A 17531-nucleotide genomic window follows, 5' to 3' on the forward strand; every position below is an offset into this window, starting at 1 on the left:
ATATGTTCAGGTTTATGTATTTGTGTAAAGTATACAAAATGAACTTGACCAACTCCAGATAAAGACATTACATCATAGGTAAAGACCAAGATAACCCATGATAATTATGATGAATCATGACTGATCATGGTCAGAAATTCTTTCAGGTGACGGGCATTAACTCTACATTAATAACCATTGATAAAGAAAACCAAGACATTGCAGCCAAGACTAAATAAACTCACCAAACACTCTGTAGGGAAATTAAAATACAATTTATTATGCAATTATTATTTAATTAAAAACAATATCAACAAAATTATAGTAAAATACAGAATAAACAAGTCATTGAAAATAACAGTATCGATTTATGAAGTTAGTGTGATTAGTATGCTGATAGGTTACATCAGTAGAATGGTACTGGTTGTATGATGTCTGATTCAGTACATGTTTTTATTATCTATTATGACTGATACTCATATGCCAGATATAATACAAACAGAAGTCAAATTTATTTAATGTGCATTTTTTGTGTATTTGTGTTGAATGAGACTGGTCAAAGAATGTCGGAGATTCGGCACTAGAACAGCATTTGTTAAAACAAAATGGCCACCAATCATCCATTTTGAATCTAATCTGGGAAACAATTTATATGCATTGAAGTTCTATCAAAGTTGGCCTTTTTGAATCTGAACTGCCAAGAAAAAAAAATGACATGCATCAAAGACCCATTATGTTCAATGAACGTAACTAAGTTTGAATGAAATATATTCATTATGTGGATCAAACAGCAGATGCATGTATGTGTAAAGTTTGAATGTGATCAGTTAAGGCACGTTAGAGATATGGCCCTGGAACACCAGTTGTTTTAACAAAATGGCCACCAGATGCCCATATTCAATCCCATCTTGAAAAAAAAAATATGTGCACCAGGGACCAATAATGTTCAATGGAATTCATCTGAGTTTACTTGAGAAATTCACGTAAAAATAGAAATGTAGGGGATCCCAAAATATAGTAAAACTACTCTCTATATACATGTGTGTATATATATATATATATATATATATATATATATATATATATATATATATATATATTTGTATATTACTGCTAAAATGCCAGTAGGTGGTCGTTTTGATTTCCCATGCGCTGATTTCTACACCACAGACATGCATTAACCATAGTAAGATAATATACTGCAAGTCAACTCTGCAGACGATTATGTGAATGTGAGTGAATGCAGTAAATATGCCTTGTCAATGAATTTTAGGATGGTGATGTACTTCACACATGCATTCTTGTCAGGACATGAGAAGCAAGACAAAAATGTATATTTTAATACATAAAGCTGAAAATAATGGAATTTACAACTTGCCATTTATGACAATGATTCCTTTATCTAAATTAAACACACACAATTTTAGTACATAATGAAACCCTTTGCACACATACAATAAAAATATAAATATGTAAAATAAAAATACATTAAATATATTTAACAATTTTTGTAGATGACAATCTTGTAAATACAAGTACACCAATTGTTTTACCATCTTAGTGGCCTCTGGAAGAAGCATGCCTTCATCTGTAGATAATAGTCCAATACTCTTGACTCTATTCTCGACTTATAAAGACACATGCTTCAAAGTTACATTGTATTATTGTGATATATAAAGTACTTTATTACATACACTGAAGAAAACATTCAAAATTATGAAGCATGTTTATCAATTTATTTTGTCATCAAGAGTTTTCAGCATCCCATAGAATATGAATAATCTCTCCTTTCAATTTTATTCACCTGTGTTGGTAGATTTTTCATCTCCTGTAACCATGGAAATATTTTCAATCCCACTCACTTTATTCAATTCATGCTGACTATGCTGAATTGATTTTGTTTCACCTTTTTCATCATCAACACAGACTGATTGTAATTGTTGTTTGGCTTTCAGTTTTTTATAAGCCCAATAGATGCCAACAATGGTGAATGATTCTATAACAGTCATTACAGCATGTAGCGTTGGTACTATCATCATCTCCTTAACATCATTGCCTTGTATAATTAACAGATTGATTATACTGAGAGCGAGGGCGCTATTTTGTATACCAGTCTCAAATGCAACGGTTCGGGCCTGAGCACTATTAAATTTCAGTAAAATTGGTATTGTGTAACCAAGTGCAAAGGCAAAGAGTGGATAAAGAAATGACACCATATACGGCTGCCAGCTTGACTTGAAAACGTGTGGTGAGGTGAAAAAGGTGAGGACTATAAACAGAAGAATACCAAGAATAACGAAGACACTCAGTATCTGTAAGATAGAAACAAATAAGACAATTACTGTTTACTGTACATAAGTAAGCATTAGTACAGATCGCATAGAAATGTAAAAATGTAGATAACATCATAACATTTGCATACATTAGCAATACATATAGCAGTAGCCTATAATCAACTCACTGTATGCCACTGCAGTAATGCTTAGCATTGATCAGACTACCAGTAGTTTTATCTCAATACCCATTTAATTTTATGTAAATACATGTATAAACGATCTTGAAAAAATTGCCATGTGTGTAAATCCTGTGTCAGGAGAATTCCAAATAATGCTCTCGCAAGTAGAGTAGCATATAGTAAGTGTTACACCACATTGATTCTAGGCATTAGTAGAGTGGCATATAGTGAGTGAAACACCACATTGATTCTAGGCATTAGTAGAGTGACATATAGTGAGTGAAACACCACATAGATTCTAGGCATTAGTAGAGTAGCATATAGTAAGTGTAACACCACATTGATTCTAGGCATTAGTAGAGTAGCATACAGTAAGTGAAAGACCACATTGATTCTAGGCATTAGTAGAGTAGCATATAGTGAGTAAAAGACCACACTGATTCTAGGCATTAGTATAGAGTGGCATATAGTAAGTGTAACACCACATTGATTCTAGGCATTAGTAGAGTAGCATATAGTGAGTGAAAGACCACATAGATTCTAGGCATTAGTAGAGTGGCATATAGTGAGTGAAAGACCACATTGATTCTAGGCATTAGTAGAGTGGCATATAGTGAGTGAAACACCACATTGATTCTAGGCATATAGTGAGTGAAACACCACATTGATTCTAGGCATATAGTGAGTGAAAGACCACATTGATTCTAGGCATATAGTGAGTGAAACACTACATTGATTCTAAGCATTAGTAGAGTGGCATATGGTGAGTGAAACACAACATTGATTCTAGGCATATAGTGAGTGAAACACTACATTGATTCTAGGCATATAGTGAGTGAAACACTACATTGATTCTAGGCATTAGTAGAGTGGCATATAGTGAGTGAAACACTACATTGATTCTAGGCATTAGTAGAATGGCATATAGTGAGTGAAACACTACATTGATTCTAGGCATATAGTGAGTGAAACACTACATTGATTCTAGGCATATAGTGAGTGAAACACTACATTCATTCTAGGCATATAGTGAGTGAAACACCACATAGATTCTAAGCATTAGTAGAGTGGCATATAGTGAGTGAAACACCACATTGATTCTAGGCATTAGTAGAGTGGCATATAGTGAGTGAAACACCACATTGATTCTAGGCATTAGTAGAGTGGCATATAGTGAGTGAAACACTACATTGATTCTAGGCATATAGTGAGTGAAACACTACATTGATTATAGACATTAGTAGAGTGGCATATAGTGAGTGAAACACTACATTGATTCTAGGCATATAGTGAGTGAAACACTATATTGATTCTAGGCATTAGTAGAATGGCATATAGTGAGTGAAAGACCAAATTGATTCTAGGCATTAGTAGAGTGGCATATAGTGAGTGAAAGACCACATAGATTCTAGGCATTAGTAGAGTGGCATATAGTGAGTGAAACACCACATTGATTCTAGGCATATAGTGAGTGAAACACCACATTGATTCTAGGCATATAGTGAGTGAAAGACCACATTGATTCTAGGCATTAGTAGAGTGGCATATAGTGAGTGAAACACTACATTGATTCTAGGCATATAGTGAGTGAAACACTACATTGATTCTAGGCATATAGTGAGTGAAACACTACATTGATTCTAGGCATATAGTGAGTGAAACACTACATTGATTCTAGGCATTAGTAGAGTGGCATATAGTGAGTGAAACACCACATTGATTCTAGGCATTAGTAGAGTGGCATATAGTGAGTGAAACACCACATTGATTCTCGGCATTAGTAGAGTGGCATATAGTGAGTGAAACACTACATTGATTCTAGGCATATAGTGAGTGAAACACTACATTCATTCTAGGCATATAGTGAGTGAAACACTACATTGATTCTAGGCATTAGTAGAGTGGCATATAGTGAGTGAAAGACCACATTGATTCTAGGCATTAGTAGAGTAGCATATAGTGAGTGAAAGACCACATTGATTCTAGGCATTAGTAGAGTGGCATATAGTAAGTGTAACACCACATTGATTCTAGGCATTAGTAGAGTGGCATATAGTAAGTGAAAGACCACATTGATTCTAGGCATTGGTAGAGTGGCATATAGTGAGTAAAACACTACATTGATTCTAGGCATTAGTAGAGTGGCATATAAAAAGTGAGACACTACATTGATTCTAGACATTAGTGGAGTGGCATATAGTGAGTGAAAGACCACATTGATTCTAGACATTAGTAGAGTGGCATATAGTGAGTGAAAGACCACATTGATTCTAAGCATTAGTAGAGTGGCATATAGTGAGTGAAACACCACATTGATTCTAGGCATTAGTAGAGTGGCATATAGTGAGTGAAACACTACATTGATTCTAGGCATATAGTGAGTGAAACACTAAATTGATTATAGACATTAGTAGAGTGGCATATAGTGAGTGAAAGACCACATTGATTCTAAGCATTAGTAGAGTGGCATATAGTGAGTGAAAGACCACATTGATTCTAAGCATTAGTAGAGTGGCATATTGTGAGTGAAACACCACATTGATTCTAGGCATATAGTAAGTGAAACACCACATTGATTCTAGGCATTAGTAGAGTGGCATATAGTGAGTGAAACACCACATTGATTCTAGGCATTAGTAGAGTGGCATATAGTGAGTGAAACACTACATTGATTCTAGGCATATAGTGAGTGAAACACTATATTGATTCTAGGCATTAGTAGAGTGGCATATAGTGAGTGAAACACCACATTGATTCTAGGCATTAGTAGAGTGGCATATAGTGAGTGAAACACTACATTGATTCTAGGCATATAGTGAGTGAAACACTAAATTGATTATAGACATTAGTAGAGTGGCATATAGTGAGTGAAAGACCACATTGATTCTAAGCATTAGTAGAGTGGCATATGGTGAGTGAAAGACCACATTGATTCTAAGCATTAGTAGAGTGGCATATTGTGAGTGAAACACCACATTGATTCTAGGCATATAGTAAGTGAAACCCCACATTGATTCTAGGCATTAGTAGAGTGGCATATAGTGAGTGAAACACCACATTGATTCTAGGCATTAGTAGAGTGGCATATAGTGAGTGAAACACTACATTGATTCTAGGCATATAGTGAGTGAAACACTCTATTGATTCTAGGCATTAGTAGAGTGGCATATAGTGAGTGAAAGACCACATTGATTCTAGGCATTAGTAGAGTGGCATATAGTGAGTGAAACACCACATTGATGCTAGGCATTAGTAGAGTGGCATATAGTGAGTGAAACATTACATTGATTCCAGGCATATAGTAAGTGAAACACTACATTGATTCTAGACATTAGTAGAGTGGCATATAGTGAGTGAAAGACCACATTGATTCTATACATTAGTAGAGTGGCATATAGTGAGTGAAAGACCACATTGATTCTAGGCATTAGTAGAGTGGCATATAGTGAGTGAAATACCACATTGATTCTAGGCATTTAAAAATAGTAGAGTGGCATATAGTGAGTGAAAGACCACATTGTTTCTAGGCATTAGTAGAGTGGCATATAGTGAGTGAAAGACCACATTGATTCTAGGCATTAGTAGAGTGGCATATAGTAAGTGAAACACTACATTGATTCTAGGCATTGGTAGAGTGGCATATAGTAAGTGAAACACTACATTGATTCTAGGCATTGGTAGAGTGGCATATAGTGAGTGAAAGACCACATTGATTCTAAGCATTAGTAGAGTGGCATATAGTGAGTGAAACACCACATTGATTCTAGGCATTAGTAGAGTGGCATATAGTGAGTGAAACACTACATTGATTCTAGGCATATAGTGAGTGAAACACTAAATTGATTATAGACATTAGTAGAGTGGCATATAGTGAGTGAAAGACCACATTGATTCTAAGCATTAGTAGAGTGGCATATAGTGAGTGAAAGACCACATTGATTCTAAGCATTAGTAGAGTGGCATATTGTGAGTGAAACACCACATTGATTCTAGGCATATAGTAAGTGAAACACCACATTGATTCTAGGCATTAGTAGAGTGGCATATAGTGAGTGAAACACCACATTGATTCTAGGCATTAGTAGAGTGGCATATAGTGAGCGAAACACTACATTGATTCTAGGCATATAGTGAGTGAAACACTATATTGATTCTAGGCATTAGTAGAGTGGCATATAGTGAGTGAAACACCACATTGATTCTAGGCATTAGTAGAGTGGCATATAGTGAGTGAAACACTACATTGATTCTAGGCATATAGTGAGTGAAACACTAAATTGATTATATACATTAGTAGAGTGGCATATAGTGAGTGAAAGACCACATTGATTCTAAGCATTAGTAGAGTGGCATATTGTGAGTGAAACACCACATTGATTCTAGGCATATAGTAAGTGAAACCCCACATTGATTCTAGGCATTAGTAGAGTGGCATATAGTGAGTGAAACACCACATTGATTCTAGGCATTAGTAGAGTGGCATATAGTGAGTGAAACACTACATTGATTCTAGGCATATAGTGAGTGAAACACTATATTGATTCTAGGCATTAGTAGAGTGGCATATAGTGAGTGAAAGACCACATTGATTCTAGGCATTAGTAGAGTGGCATATAGTGAGTGAAACACCACATTGATGCTAGGCATTAGTAGAGTGGCATATAGTGAGTGAAACATTACATTGATTCCAGGCATATAGTAAGTGAAACACTACATTGATTCTAGACATTAGTAGAGTGGCATATAGTGAGTGAAAGACCACATTGATTCTATACATTAGTAGAGTGGCATATAGTGAGTGAAAGACCACATTGATTCTAGGCATTAGTAGAGTGGCATATAGTGAGTGAAATACCACATTGATTCTAGGCATTTAAAAATAGTAGAGTGGCATATAGTGAGTGAAAGACCACATTGTTTCTAGGCATTAGTAGAGTGGCATATAGTGAGTGAAAGACCACATTGATTCTAGGCATTAGTAGAGTGGCATATAGTAAGTGAAACACTACATTGATTCTAGGCATTGGTAGAGTGGCATATAGTAAGTGAAACACTACATTGATTCTAGGCATTGGTAGAGTGGCATATAGTGAGTGAAAGACCACATTGATTCTAAGCATTAGTAGAGTGGCATATAGTGAGTGAAACACTACATTGATTCTAGGCATTAGTAGAGTGGCATATAGTGAGTGAAACACTACATTGATTCTAGGCATATAGTGAGTGAAACACTACATTGATTATAGACATTAGTAGAGTGGCATATAGTGAGTGAAAGACCACATTGATTCTAAGCATTAGTAGAGTGGCATATAGTGAGTAAAACACTACATTGATTCTAGGCATATAGTGAGTGAAACACTATATTGATTCTAGGCATTAGTAGAGTGGTATATAGTGAGTGAAAGACCACATTGATTCTAGGCATTAGTAGAGTGGCATATAGTGAGTGAAAGACCACATAGATTCTAGGCATTAGTAGAGTGGCATATAGTGAGTGAAAGACTACATTGATTCTAGGCATTAGCAGAGTGGCATATAGTGAGTGAAACACCACATTGATTTTAGGCATATAGTGAGTGAAACACCACATTGATTCTAGGCATATAGTGAGTGAAAGACCACATTGATTCTAGGCTTATAGTGAGTGAAACACTACATTGATTCTAGGCATTAGTAGAGTGGCATATAGTGAGTGAAACACTATATTGATTCTAGGCATATAGTGAGTGAAACACTACATTTATTCTCGGCATATAGTGAGTGAAACACTACATTGATTCTAGGCATATAGTGAGTGAAACACTACATTGATTCTAGGCATTAGTAGAGTGGCATATAGTGAGGGAAATACTACATTGATTCTAGGCATTAGTAGAATGGCATATAGTGAGTGAAACACTACATTGATTCTAGGCATTAGTAGAATGGCATATAGTGAGTGAAACACTACATTGATTCTAGGCATATAGTGAGTGAAACACTACATTGATTCTAGGCATATAGTGAGTGAAACACTACATTGATTCTAGGCATATAGTGAGTGAAACACTACATTGATTCTAGGCATATAGTGAGTGAAAGACCACATTGATTCTAGGCATTAGTAGAGTGGCATATAGTGAGTGAAAGACCACATTGATTCTAGGCATTAGTAGAGTGGCATATAGTGAGTGAAACACTACATTGATTCTAGGCATATAGTGAATGAAACACTACATTGATTCTAGGCATATAGTGAGTGAAACACTACATTGATTCTAGGCATATAGTGAGTGAAACACTACATTGATTCTAGGCATATAGTGAGTGAAACACCACATTGATTCTAGGCATTAGTAGAGTGGCATATAGTGAGTGAAAGACCACATAGATTCTAGGCATTAGTAGAGTGGCATATAGTGAGTGAAAGACTACATTGATTCTAGGCATTAGTAGAGTGGCATATAGTGAGTGAAACACCACATTGATTTTAGGCATATAGTGAGTGAAACACCACATTGATTCTAGGCATATAGTGAGTGAAAGACCACATTGATTCTAGGCTTATAGTGAGTGAAACACTACATTGATTCTAGGCATTAGTAGAGTGGCATATAGTGAGTGAAACACTATATTGATTCTAGGCATATAGTGAGTGAAACACTACATTTATTCTCGGCATATAGTGAGTGAAACACTACATTGATTCTAGGCATATAGTGAGTGAAACACTACATTGATTCTAGGCATTAGTAGAGTGGCATATAGTGAGGGAAATACTACATTGATTCTAGGCATTAGTAGAATGGCATATAGTGAGTGAAACACTACATTGATTCTAGGCATTAGTAGAATAGCATATAGTGAGTGAAACACTACATTGATTCTAGGCATATAGTGAGTGAAACACTACATTGATTCTAGGCATATAGTGAGTGAAACACTACATTGATTCTAGGCATATAGTGAGTGAAACACTACATTGATTCTAGGCATATAGTGAGTGAAACACCACATTGATTCTAGGCATTAGTAGAGTGGCATATAGTGAGTGAAAGACCACATTGATTCTAGGCATTAGTAGAGTGGCATATAGTGAGTGAAACACTACATTGATTCTAGGCATATAGTGAGTGAAACACTACATTGATTCTAGGCATATAGTGAGTGAAACACTACATTGATTCTAGGCATATAGTAAGTGAAACACTACATTAATTCTAGGCATATTGTGAGTGGAGTGGAAAGCAGCATATCTTGCACATTGCTACTATAACTCAGTGATACAAAACTCAGCAGTATATCGCTAGTACCAGCTGATGACAGAGCAAGGGAGGTGATCAAAAACAAACCAGCGGTTTCTGGCTGGGGTATTCACGGAGCTCTGGGAAGCTGCTCTGTCAGGGAGCTCTGCGCAATATGCAAATTTATGCAAGAATATTCATGAGCTGTGTCAGTGAGGCGCCTCATTTTTGCAAGCAGACTGGAACAAATTGAAACCCATTGTTTATCTCCAAAAAAACATCAATTGCTGTATAAAAAATCGCTGGTTGTAAATACATGTATTTGCTGTGTTATGTTACTTAGCCGCTATAAACCCTTACCCAAACCCCAACACCTAACCTTATTAAAAGCTATTTAATGAAATCAGCATAGCTCCCTAGAGCTCCATGAATACCAAGCTGGAAACCGCTGGTTTGATTTTGATCACCACTCTAAGAGAAACTATTGAATTATTATACACAAAAAAATTTAATTCAAAAAATACCTTTGCTATTTTTTCTGCTGTGACTGGTCTTTTCCATTTGATGATCATTCCAAACCCAGCCGGAATTAGAATGATAAGTAAAGCAATAATGATATCACGACTTTGGGGTAAGATAACACCATCAAAACTTGACCAGCTTTGACTATAAAGGAAGAGACACCATGGCATCATCCCAATCCCAAGAATGGTGGACACTGTTGTCATGCAAACACTGCAAAAAAATGCATAACAATCAAGAGATACTGTACATCATCTTTTCAAGTGGTTCTAAAACAACACAACACATGACAATTATATAATTATGCAAAGAAGCTTGGTAAATAAAGCAGAAATACACAGTAGATCCACATGAACACTGACAATAAAATTATTTAAACTAGCAAAGTTCAACTATACATGGCTTGTCCTGTATTCATTGAGACTAGCTGCATGTATTTGTCTGACAAAGAAATTTCACCTTTTATTTATAGCAACTTAGAAACTTGTTGGTTATGATAGATTGGTTGTGCACTGACTTGTGTAATAAATCAATTTTTATCAACAGTTTGCCACCTATACAAAAACTTTATTGATGCTTGCAATGGATGTCAAATTCAGTTCTAGCAACTTAGACCATTACAAACTTCAGCTATGGTATAGTCATTGTGCAGGATATTTAGTTTCAGTAACTTAGGGATGGACCATTACAAACTCTAGGGGAGCTATGTTATAGTCACTGTGCAGAATATTTAGTTCTAGCAACTTAGGGATGGACCATTACAAACTCTAGGGGAGCTATGGTATAGTCACTGTGCAGGATATTTAGTTCTACCAACTTAGGGATGGACCATTACAAACTCTAGGGGAGCTATGGTATAGTCACTGTGCAGGATATTTAGTTCTAGCAACTTAGGGATGGACCAATACAAACTCTAGGGGAGCTATGGTATAGTCACTGTGCAGGATATTTAGTTCTAGCAACTTAGGGATGGACCAATACAAACTCTAGGGGAGCTATGTTATAGTCACTGTGCAGGATATTTAGTTCTAGCAACTTAGGGATGGACCAATACAAACTCTAGGGGAGCTATGTTATAGTCACTGTGCAGGATATTTAGTTCTAGCAACTTAGGGATGGACCATTACAAACTCTAGGGGAGCTATGGTATAGTCATTGTGCAGGATATTTAGTTCTAGCAACTTAGGGATGGACCATTACAAACTCTAGGGGAGCTATGGTATAGTCACTGTGCAGGATATTTAGATCTAGCAACTTAGGGATGGACCATTACAAACTCTAGGGGAGCTATGTTATAGTCACTGTGCAGGATATTTAGTTCTAGCAACTTAGGGATGGACCATTACAAACTCTAGGGGAGCTATGGTATAGTCACTGTGCAGGATATTTAGTTCTACCAACTTAGGGATGGACCATTACAAACTCTAGGGGAGCTATGGTATAGTCACTGTGCAGGATATTTAGTTCTACCAACTTAGGGATGGACCATTACAAACTCTAGGGGAGCTATGGTATAGTCACTGTGCAGGATATTTAGTTCTAGCAACTTAGGGATGGACCATTACAAACTCTAGGGGAGCTATGGTATAGTCATTGTGCAGGATATTTAGTTCTAGCAACTTAGGGATGGACCATTACAAACTCTAGGGGAGCTATGGTATAGTCACTGTGCAGGATATTTAGTTCTAGCAACTTAGGGATGGACCATTACAAACTCTAGGGGAGCTATGGTATAGTCATTGTGCAGGATATTTAGTTCTAGCAACTTAGGGATGGACCATTACAAACTCTAGGGGAGCTATGGTATAGTCATTGTGCAGGATATTTAGTTCTAGCAACTTAGGGATGGACCATTACAAACTCTAGGGGAGCTATGGTATAGTCACTGTGCAGGATATTTAGTTCTAGCAACTTAGGGATGGACCATTACAAACTCCAGGGGAGCTATGGTATAGTCATTGTGCAGGATATTTAGATCTAGCAACTTAGGGATGGACCAATACAAACTCTAGGGGAGCTATGGTATAGTCACTGTGCAGGATATTTAGTTCTAGCAACTTAGGGATGGACCATTACAAACTCCAGGGGAGCTATGGTATAGTCATTGTGCAGGATATTTAGATCTAGCAACTTAGGGATGGACCATTACAAACTCTAGGGGAGCTATGGTATAGTCATTGTGCAGGATATTTAGTTCTAGCAACTTAGGGATGGACCATTACAAACTCTAGGGGAGCTATGGTATAGTCATTGTGCAGAATATTTAGTTCTAGCAACTTAGGGATGGACCATTACAAACTCTAGGGGAGCTATGGTATAGTCACTGTGCAGGATATTTAGTTTTAGCAACTTAGGGATGGACCATTACAAACTCTAGGGGAGCTATGGTATAGTCATTGTGCAGAATATTTAGTTCTAGCAACTTAGGGATGGACCATTACAAACTCTAGGGGAGCTATGTTATAGTCACTGTGCAGGATATTTAGTTCTAGCAACTTAGGGATGGACCAATACAAACTCTAGGGGAGCTATGGTATAGTCACTGTGCAGGATATTTAGTTCTAGCAACTTAGGGATGGACCATTACAAACTCTAGGGGAGCTATGTTATAGTCACTGTGCAGGATATTTAGTTCTAGCAACTTAGGGATGGACCATTACAAACTCTAGGGGAGCTATGTTATAGTCACTGTGCAGGATATTTAGTTCTAGCAACTTAGGGATGGACCATTACAAACTCTAGGGGAGCTATGGTATAGTCATTGTGCAGGATATTTAGTTCTAGCAACTTAGGGATGGACCATTACAAACTCTAGGGGAGCTATGTTATAGTCACTGTGCAGGATATTTAGATCTAGCAACTGAGGGATGGACCATTACAAACTCTAGGGGAGCTATGGTATAGTCACTGTGCAGGATATTTAGATCTAGCAACTGAGGGATGGACCATTACAAACTCTAGGGGAGCTATGGTATAGTCACTGTGCAGGATATTTAGATCTAGCAACTGAGGGATGGACCATTACAAACTCTAGGGGAGCTATGGTATAGTCACTGTGCAGGATATTTAGTTCTAGCAACTTAGGGATGGACCATTACAAACTCTAGGGGAGCTATGGTATAGTCACTGTGCAGGATATTTAGTTCTAGCAACTTAGGGATGGACCAATACAAACTCTAGGGGAGCTATGGTATAGTCACTGTGCAGGATATTTAGTTCTAGCAACTTAGGGATGGACCAATACAAACTCTAGGGGAGCTATGGTATAGTCACTGTGCAGGATATTTAGTTCTAGCAACTTAGGGATGGACCATTACAAACTCCAGGGGAGCTATGGTATAGTCACTGTGCAGGATATTTAGTTCTAGCAACTTAGGGATGGACCATTACAAACTCTAGGGGAGCTATGTTATAGTCACTGTGCAGAATATTTAGTTCTAGCAACTTAGGGATGGACCATTACAAACTCCAGGGGAGCTATGGTATAGTCACTGTGCAGGATATTTAGTTCTAGCAACTTAGGGATGGACCATTACAAACTCCAGGGGAGCTATGGTATAGTCACTGTGCAGGATATTTAGTTCTAGCAACTTAGGGATGGACCATTACAAACTCTAGGGGAGCTATGTTATAGTCACTGTGCAGGATATTTAGTTCTAGCAACTTAGGGATGGACCATTACAAACTCCAGGGGAGCTATGGTATAGTCACTGTGCAGGATATTTAGTTCTAGCAACTTAGGGATGGACCATTACAAACTCCAGGGGAGCTATGGTATAGTCACTGTGCAGGATATTTAGTTCTAGCAACTTAGGGATGGACCATTACAAACTCTAGGGGAGCTATGTTATAGTCACTGTGCAGGATATTTAGTTCTAGCAACTTAGGGATGGACCATTACAAACTCTAGGGGAGCTATGTTATAGTCACTGTGCAGGATATTTAGTTCTAGCAACTTAGGGATGGACCATTACAAACTCCAGGGGAGCTATGGTATAGTCACTGTGCAGGATATTTAGTTCTAGCAACTTAGGGATGGACCATTACAAACTCTAGGGGAGCTATGGTATAGTCACTGTGCAGGATATTTAGTTCTAGCAACTTAGGGATGGACCAATACAAACTCTAGGGGAGCTATGGTATAGTCACTGTGCAGGATATTTAGTTCTAGCAACTTAGGGATGGACCATTACAAACTCTAGGGAAGCTATGGTATAGTCACTGTGCAGGATATTTAGTTCTAGCAACTTAGGGATGGACCAATACAAACTCTAGGGGAGCTATGTTATAGTCACTGTGCAGGATATTTAGTTCTAGCAACTTAGGGATGGACCATTACAAACTCTAGGGGAGCTATGGTATAGTCACTGTGCAGGATATTTAGTTCTAGCAACTTAGGGATGGACCAATACAAACTCTAGGGGAGCTATGGTATAGTCACTGTGCAGGATATTTAGTTCTAGCAACTTAGGGATGGACCATTACAAACTCTAGGGGAGCTATGGTATAGTCACTGTGCAGGATATTTAGTTCTAGCAACTTAGGGATGGACCATTACAAACTCTAGGGAAGCTATGGTATAGTCACTGTGCAGGATATTTAGTTCTAGCAACTTAGGGATGGACCATTACAAACTCCAGGGGAGCTATGGTATAGTCACTGTGCAGGATATTTAGTTCTACCAACTTAGGGATGGACCATTACAAACTCTAGGGGAGCTATGGTATAGTCATTGTGCAGGATATTTAGTTCTAGCAACTTAGGGATGGACCATTACAAACTCTAGGGGAACTATGGTATAGTCATTGTGCAGGATATTTAGTTCTAGCAACTTAGGGATGGACCATTACAAACTCCAGGGGAGCTATGGTATAGTCACTGTGCAGGATATTTAGTTCTACCAACTTAGGGATGGACCATTACAAACTCTAGGGGAGCTATGGTATAGTCATTGTGCAGGATATTTAGTTCTACCAACTTAGGGATGGACCATTACAAACTCTAGGGAAGCTATGGTATAGTCACTGTGCAGGATATTTAGTTCTAGCAACTTAGGGATGGACCATTACAAACTCTAGGGGAGCTATGGTATAGTCACTGTGCAGGATATTTAGTTCTAGCAACTTAGGGATGGACCATTACAAACTCCAGGGGAGCTATGGTATAGTCACTGTGCAGGATATTTAGTTCTAGCAACTTAGGGATGGACCATTACAAACTCTAGGGGAGCTATGTTATAGTCACTGTGCAGGATATTTAGTTCTAGCAACTTAGGGATGGACCATTACAAACTCTAGGGGAGCTATGGTATAGTCACTGTGCAGGATATTTAGATCTAGCAACTTAGGGATGGACCATTACAAACTCTAGGGGAGCTATGGTATAGTCACTGTGCAGGATATTTAGTTCTAGCAACTTAGGGATGGACCATTACAAACTCTAGGGGAGCTATGGTATAGTCACTGTGCAGGATATTTAGTTCTACCAACTTAGGGATGGACCATTACAAACTCTAGGGGAGCTATGGTATAGTCATTGTGCAGAATATTTAGTTCTAGCAACTTAGGGATGGACCATTACAAACTCCAGGGGAGCTATGGTATAGTCATTGTGCAGGATATTTAGTTCTAGCAACTTAGGGATGGACCATTACAAACTCTAGGGGAGCTATGTTATAGTCACTGTGCAGGATATTTAGTTCTAGCAACTTAGGGATGGACCATTACAAACTCCAGGGGAGCTATGTTATAGTCACTGTGCAGGATATTTAGATCTAGCAACTGAGGGATGGACCATTACAAACTCTAGGGGAGCTATGGTATAGTCATTGTGCAGAATATTTAGTTCTAGCAACTTAGGGATGGACCATTACAAACTCCAGGGGAGCTATGGTATAGTCATTGTGCAGAATATTTAGTTCTAGCAACTTAGGGATGGACCATTACAAACTCCAGGGGAGCTATGGTATAGTCATTGTGCAGGATATTTAGTTCTAGCAACTTAGGGATGGACCATTACAAACTCCAGGGGAGCTATGGTATAGTTATTGTGCAGAATATTTAGTTCTAGCAACTTAGGGGTGGACCATTACAAACTCCAGGGGAGCTATGGTATAGTCACTGTATGTATAGACTTTGAAGCGAAAATCATGCAGTAGAAGAGCAATATTGAAAATGTTGAAATAATAATTTGTTGTTTTATTCAAAAGGTTGGAATAATTGCATAAAACAATAATTATTCAGCATGGCAAATGATTTGTAATTGACATTCAAACTCTCTGTTGTACTATGACCAAGATATTGAAATCACATACATTGTTAAGCTATGTTGTTTACTATAATGGATCAGTGCACACATCAATGATTGCAAAAAAATCACCCAAAATACATTTTTTTGGCAGATCTACTTAAAATAATATACAGGTCATCTATTTATAAAGATTAACCATGGGAGTCAAAAAGTTTGATAGTGATTGGCTAAATATTATTGAACATATTGAAAACTTGTATTTCGTCTAAAACTGGAGCTTTTAAGGTGATATAAGAGTAGGGCTGTCAAGTTTTATGGTAATTACCTTAGTACTGTGTCTCCCTGTGTCCAGTACGTCATTGCATTGGACAGAACACCCCCAGGACAACTAGCAATGATAATAGTACCAATGGCAACGTTAGGCTCTAAACTGAAAGCATGTGCCAACGAAAACCCGAGCAATGGCATCAGACCAAACTGGCATATGATTCCAATCGCTATACCACGAGGTTGTTTGAATACTTGTTTGATTTCACCAACAGTCATGGTACATCCCATTGACACCATCATGATAAATAGTGTCACATTAATATCAACTTGGCTGGCAATGACGAGTGGAGGAACGCCACCACCATCACTACTTTCATTACCAGTGGTTGTTTCAATTGTAGTAGTATCCATCTTGAAAGGCAACTACAACTGAAAAAAAAATCAGAACAGTTAAATTCAATGAGATTATTGTTGTCAGCACAACTTGTGTATGCCTTTGACATGTTAATGTAATATGCATATTGTACCTAATACAGTAAAGATATCGACCTTGTCAATAGCTGAACATCATTGAGCAGTTTTGTAGTATGGTTGTAATTAAGTTAAGTGTCATCAAGTCACCAAATCACGTATATAACAAAATCATTATTCATTAAGTTTAGTCTGAGATGCACATCTTGACTATTTTCTGCATTGTCATTTTATTCATGTTACTACTACTGCATTTGAGTGAACTCAAAAATCAAATATATATACTCTCTGGGCTAGTTATGTTTAGTGCATACCTGAAGTAGAGTTCAAACAGCAATGCATAAAGGGATGTATCGTTA

General features: G+C 37.5%; 2 protein-coding genes across 3 annotated transcripts in view; both read right to left on the bottom strand.

Moving 5' to 3' along the window:
* LOC102804386 (zinc finger MYND domain-containing protein 10-like) overlaps nt 1-17531 on the bottom strand; it is an 84715-nt gene that overhangs the window by 2665 nt on the left and 64519 nt on the right. The window lies entirely within an intron of this gene.
* Nucleotides 1341-17112, bottom strand: LOC102800909 (ileal sodium/bile acid cotransporter-like). The gene is made up of 3 exons (XM_085496628.1): nt 16757-17112; nt 10185-10395; nt 1341-2291 (listed from the first exon to the last, which is right to left on the bottom strand). The coding sequence occupies exons 1-3, from the start codon at nt 17110-17112 to the stop codon at nt 1776-1778; spliced, it is 1083 nt and encodes a 360-aa protein (XP_085352754.1). The 3' UTR covers nt 1341-1775.

Source organism: Saccoglossus kowalevskii, chromosome 3, assembly GCF_978046115.1.
Source record: "Saccoglossus kowalevskii chromosome 3, keSacKowa6.1, whole genome shotgun sequence".
Classification (NCBI taxonomy): Eukaryota; Metazoa; Hemichordata; class Enteropneusta; family Harrimaniidae; genus Saccoglossus; species Saccoglossus kowalevskii.

Coding starts and splice junctions, on each gene's coding strand:
- LOC102800909 (XM_085496628.1), bottom strand. CDS start 17,112: ATGGATACTACTACAATTGAAACAACCACTGGTAATGAAAGTAGTGAT. Junction 10,396..16,756: donor CAGGGAGACACAGTACTAAG/GTAATTACCATA, acceptor ATTTTTTTGCAG/TGTTTGCATGACAACAGTGT. Junction 2,292..10,184: donor CAGCAGAAAAAATAGCAAAG/GTATTTTTTGAA, acceptor TCTATCTTACAG/ATACTGAGTGTCTTCGTTAT.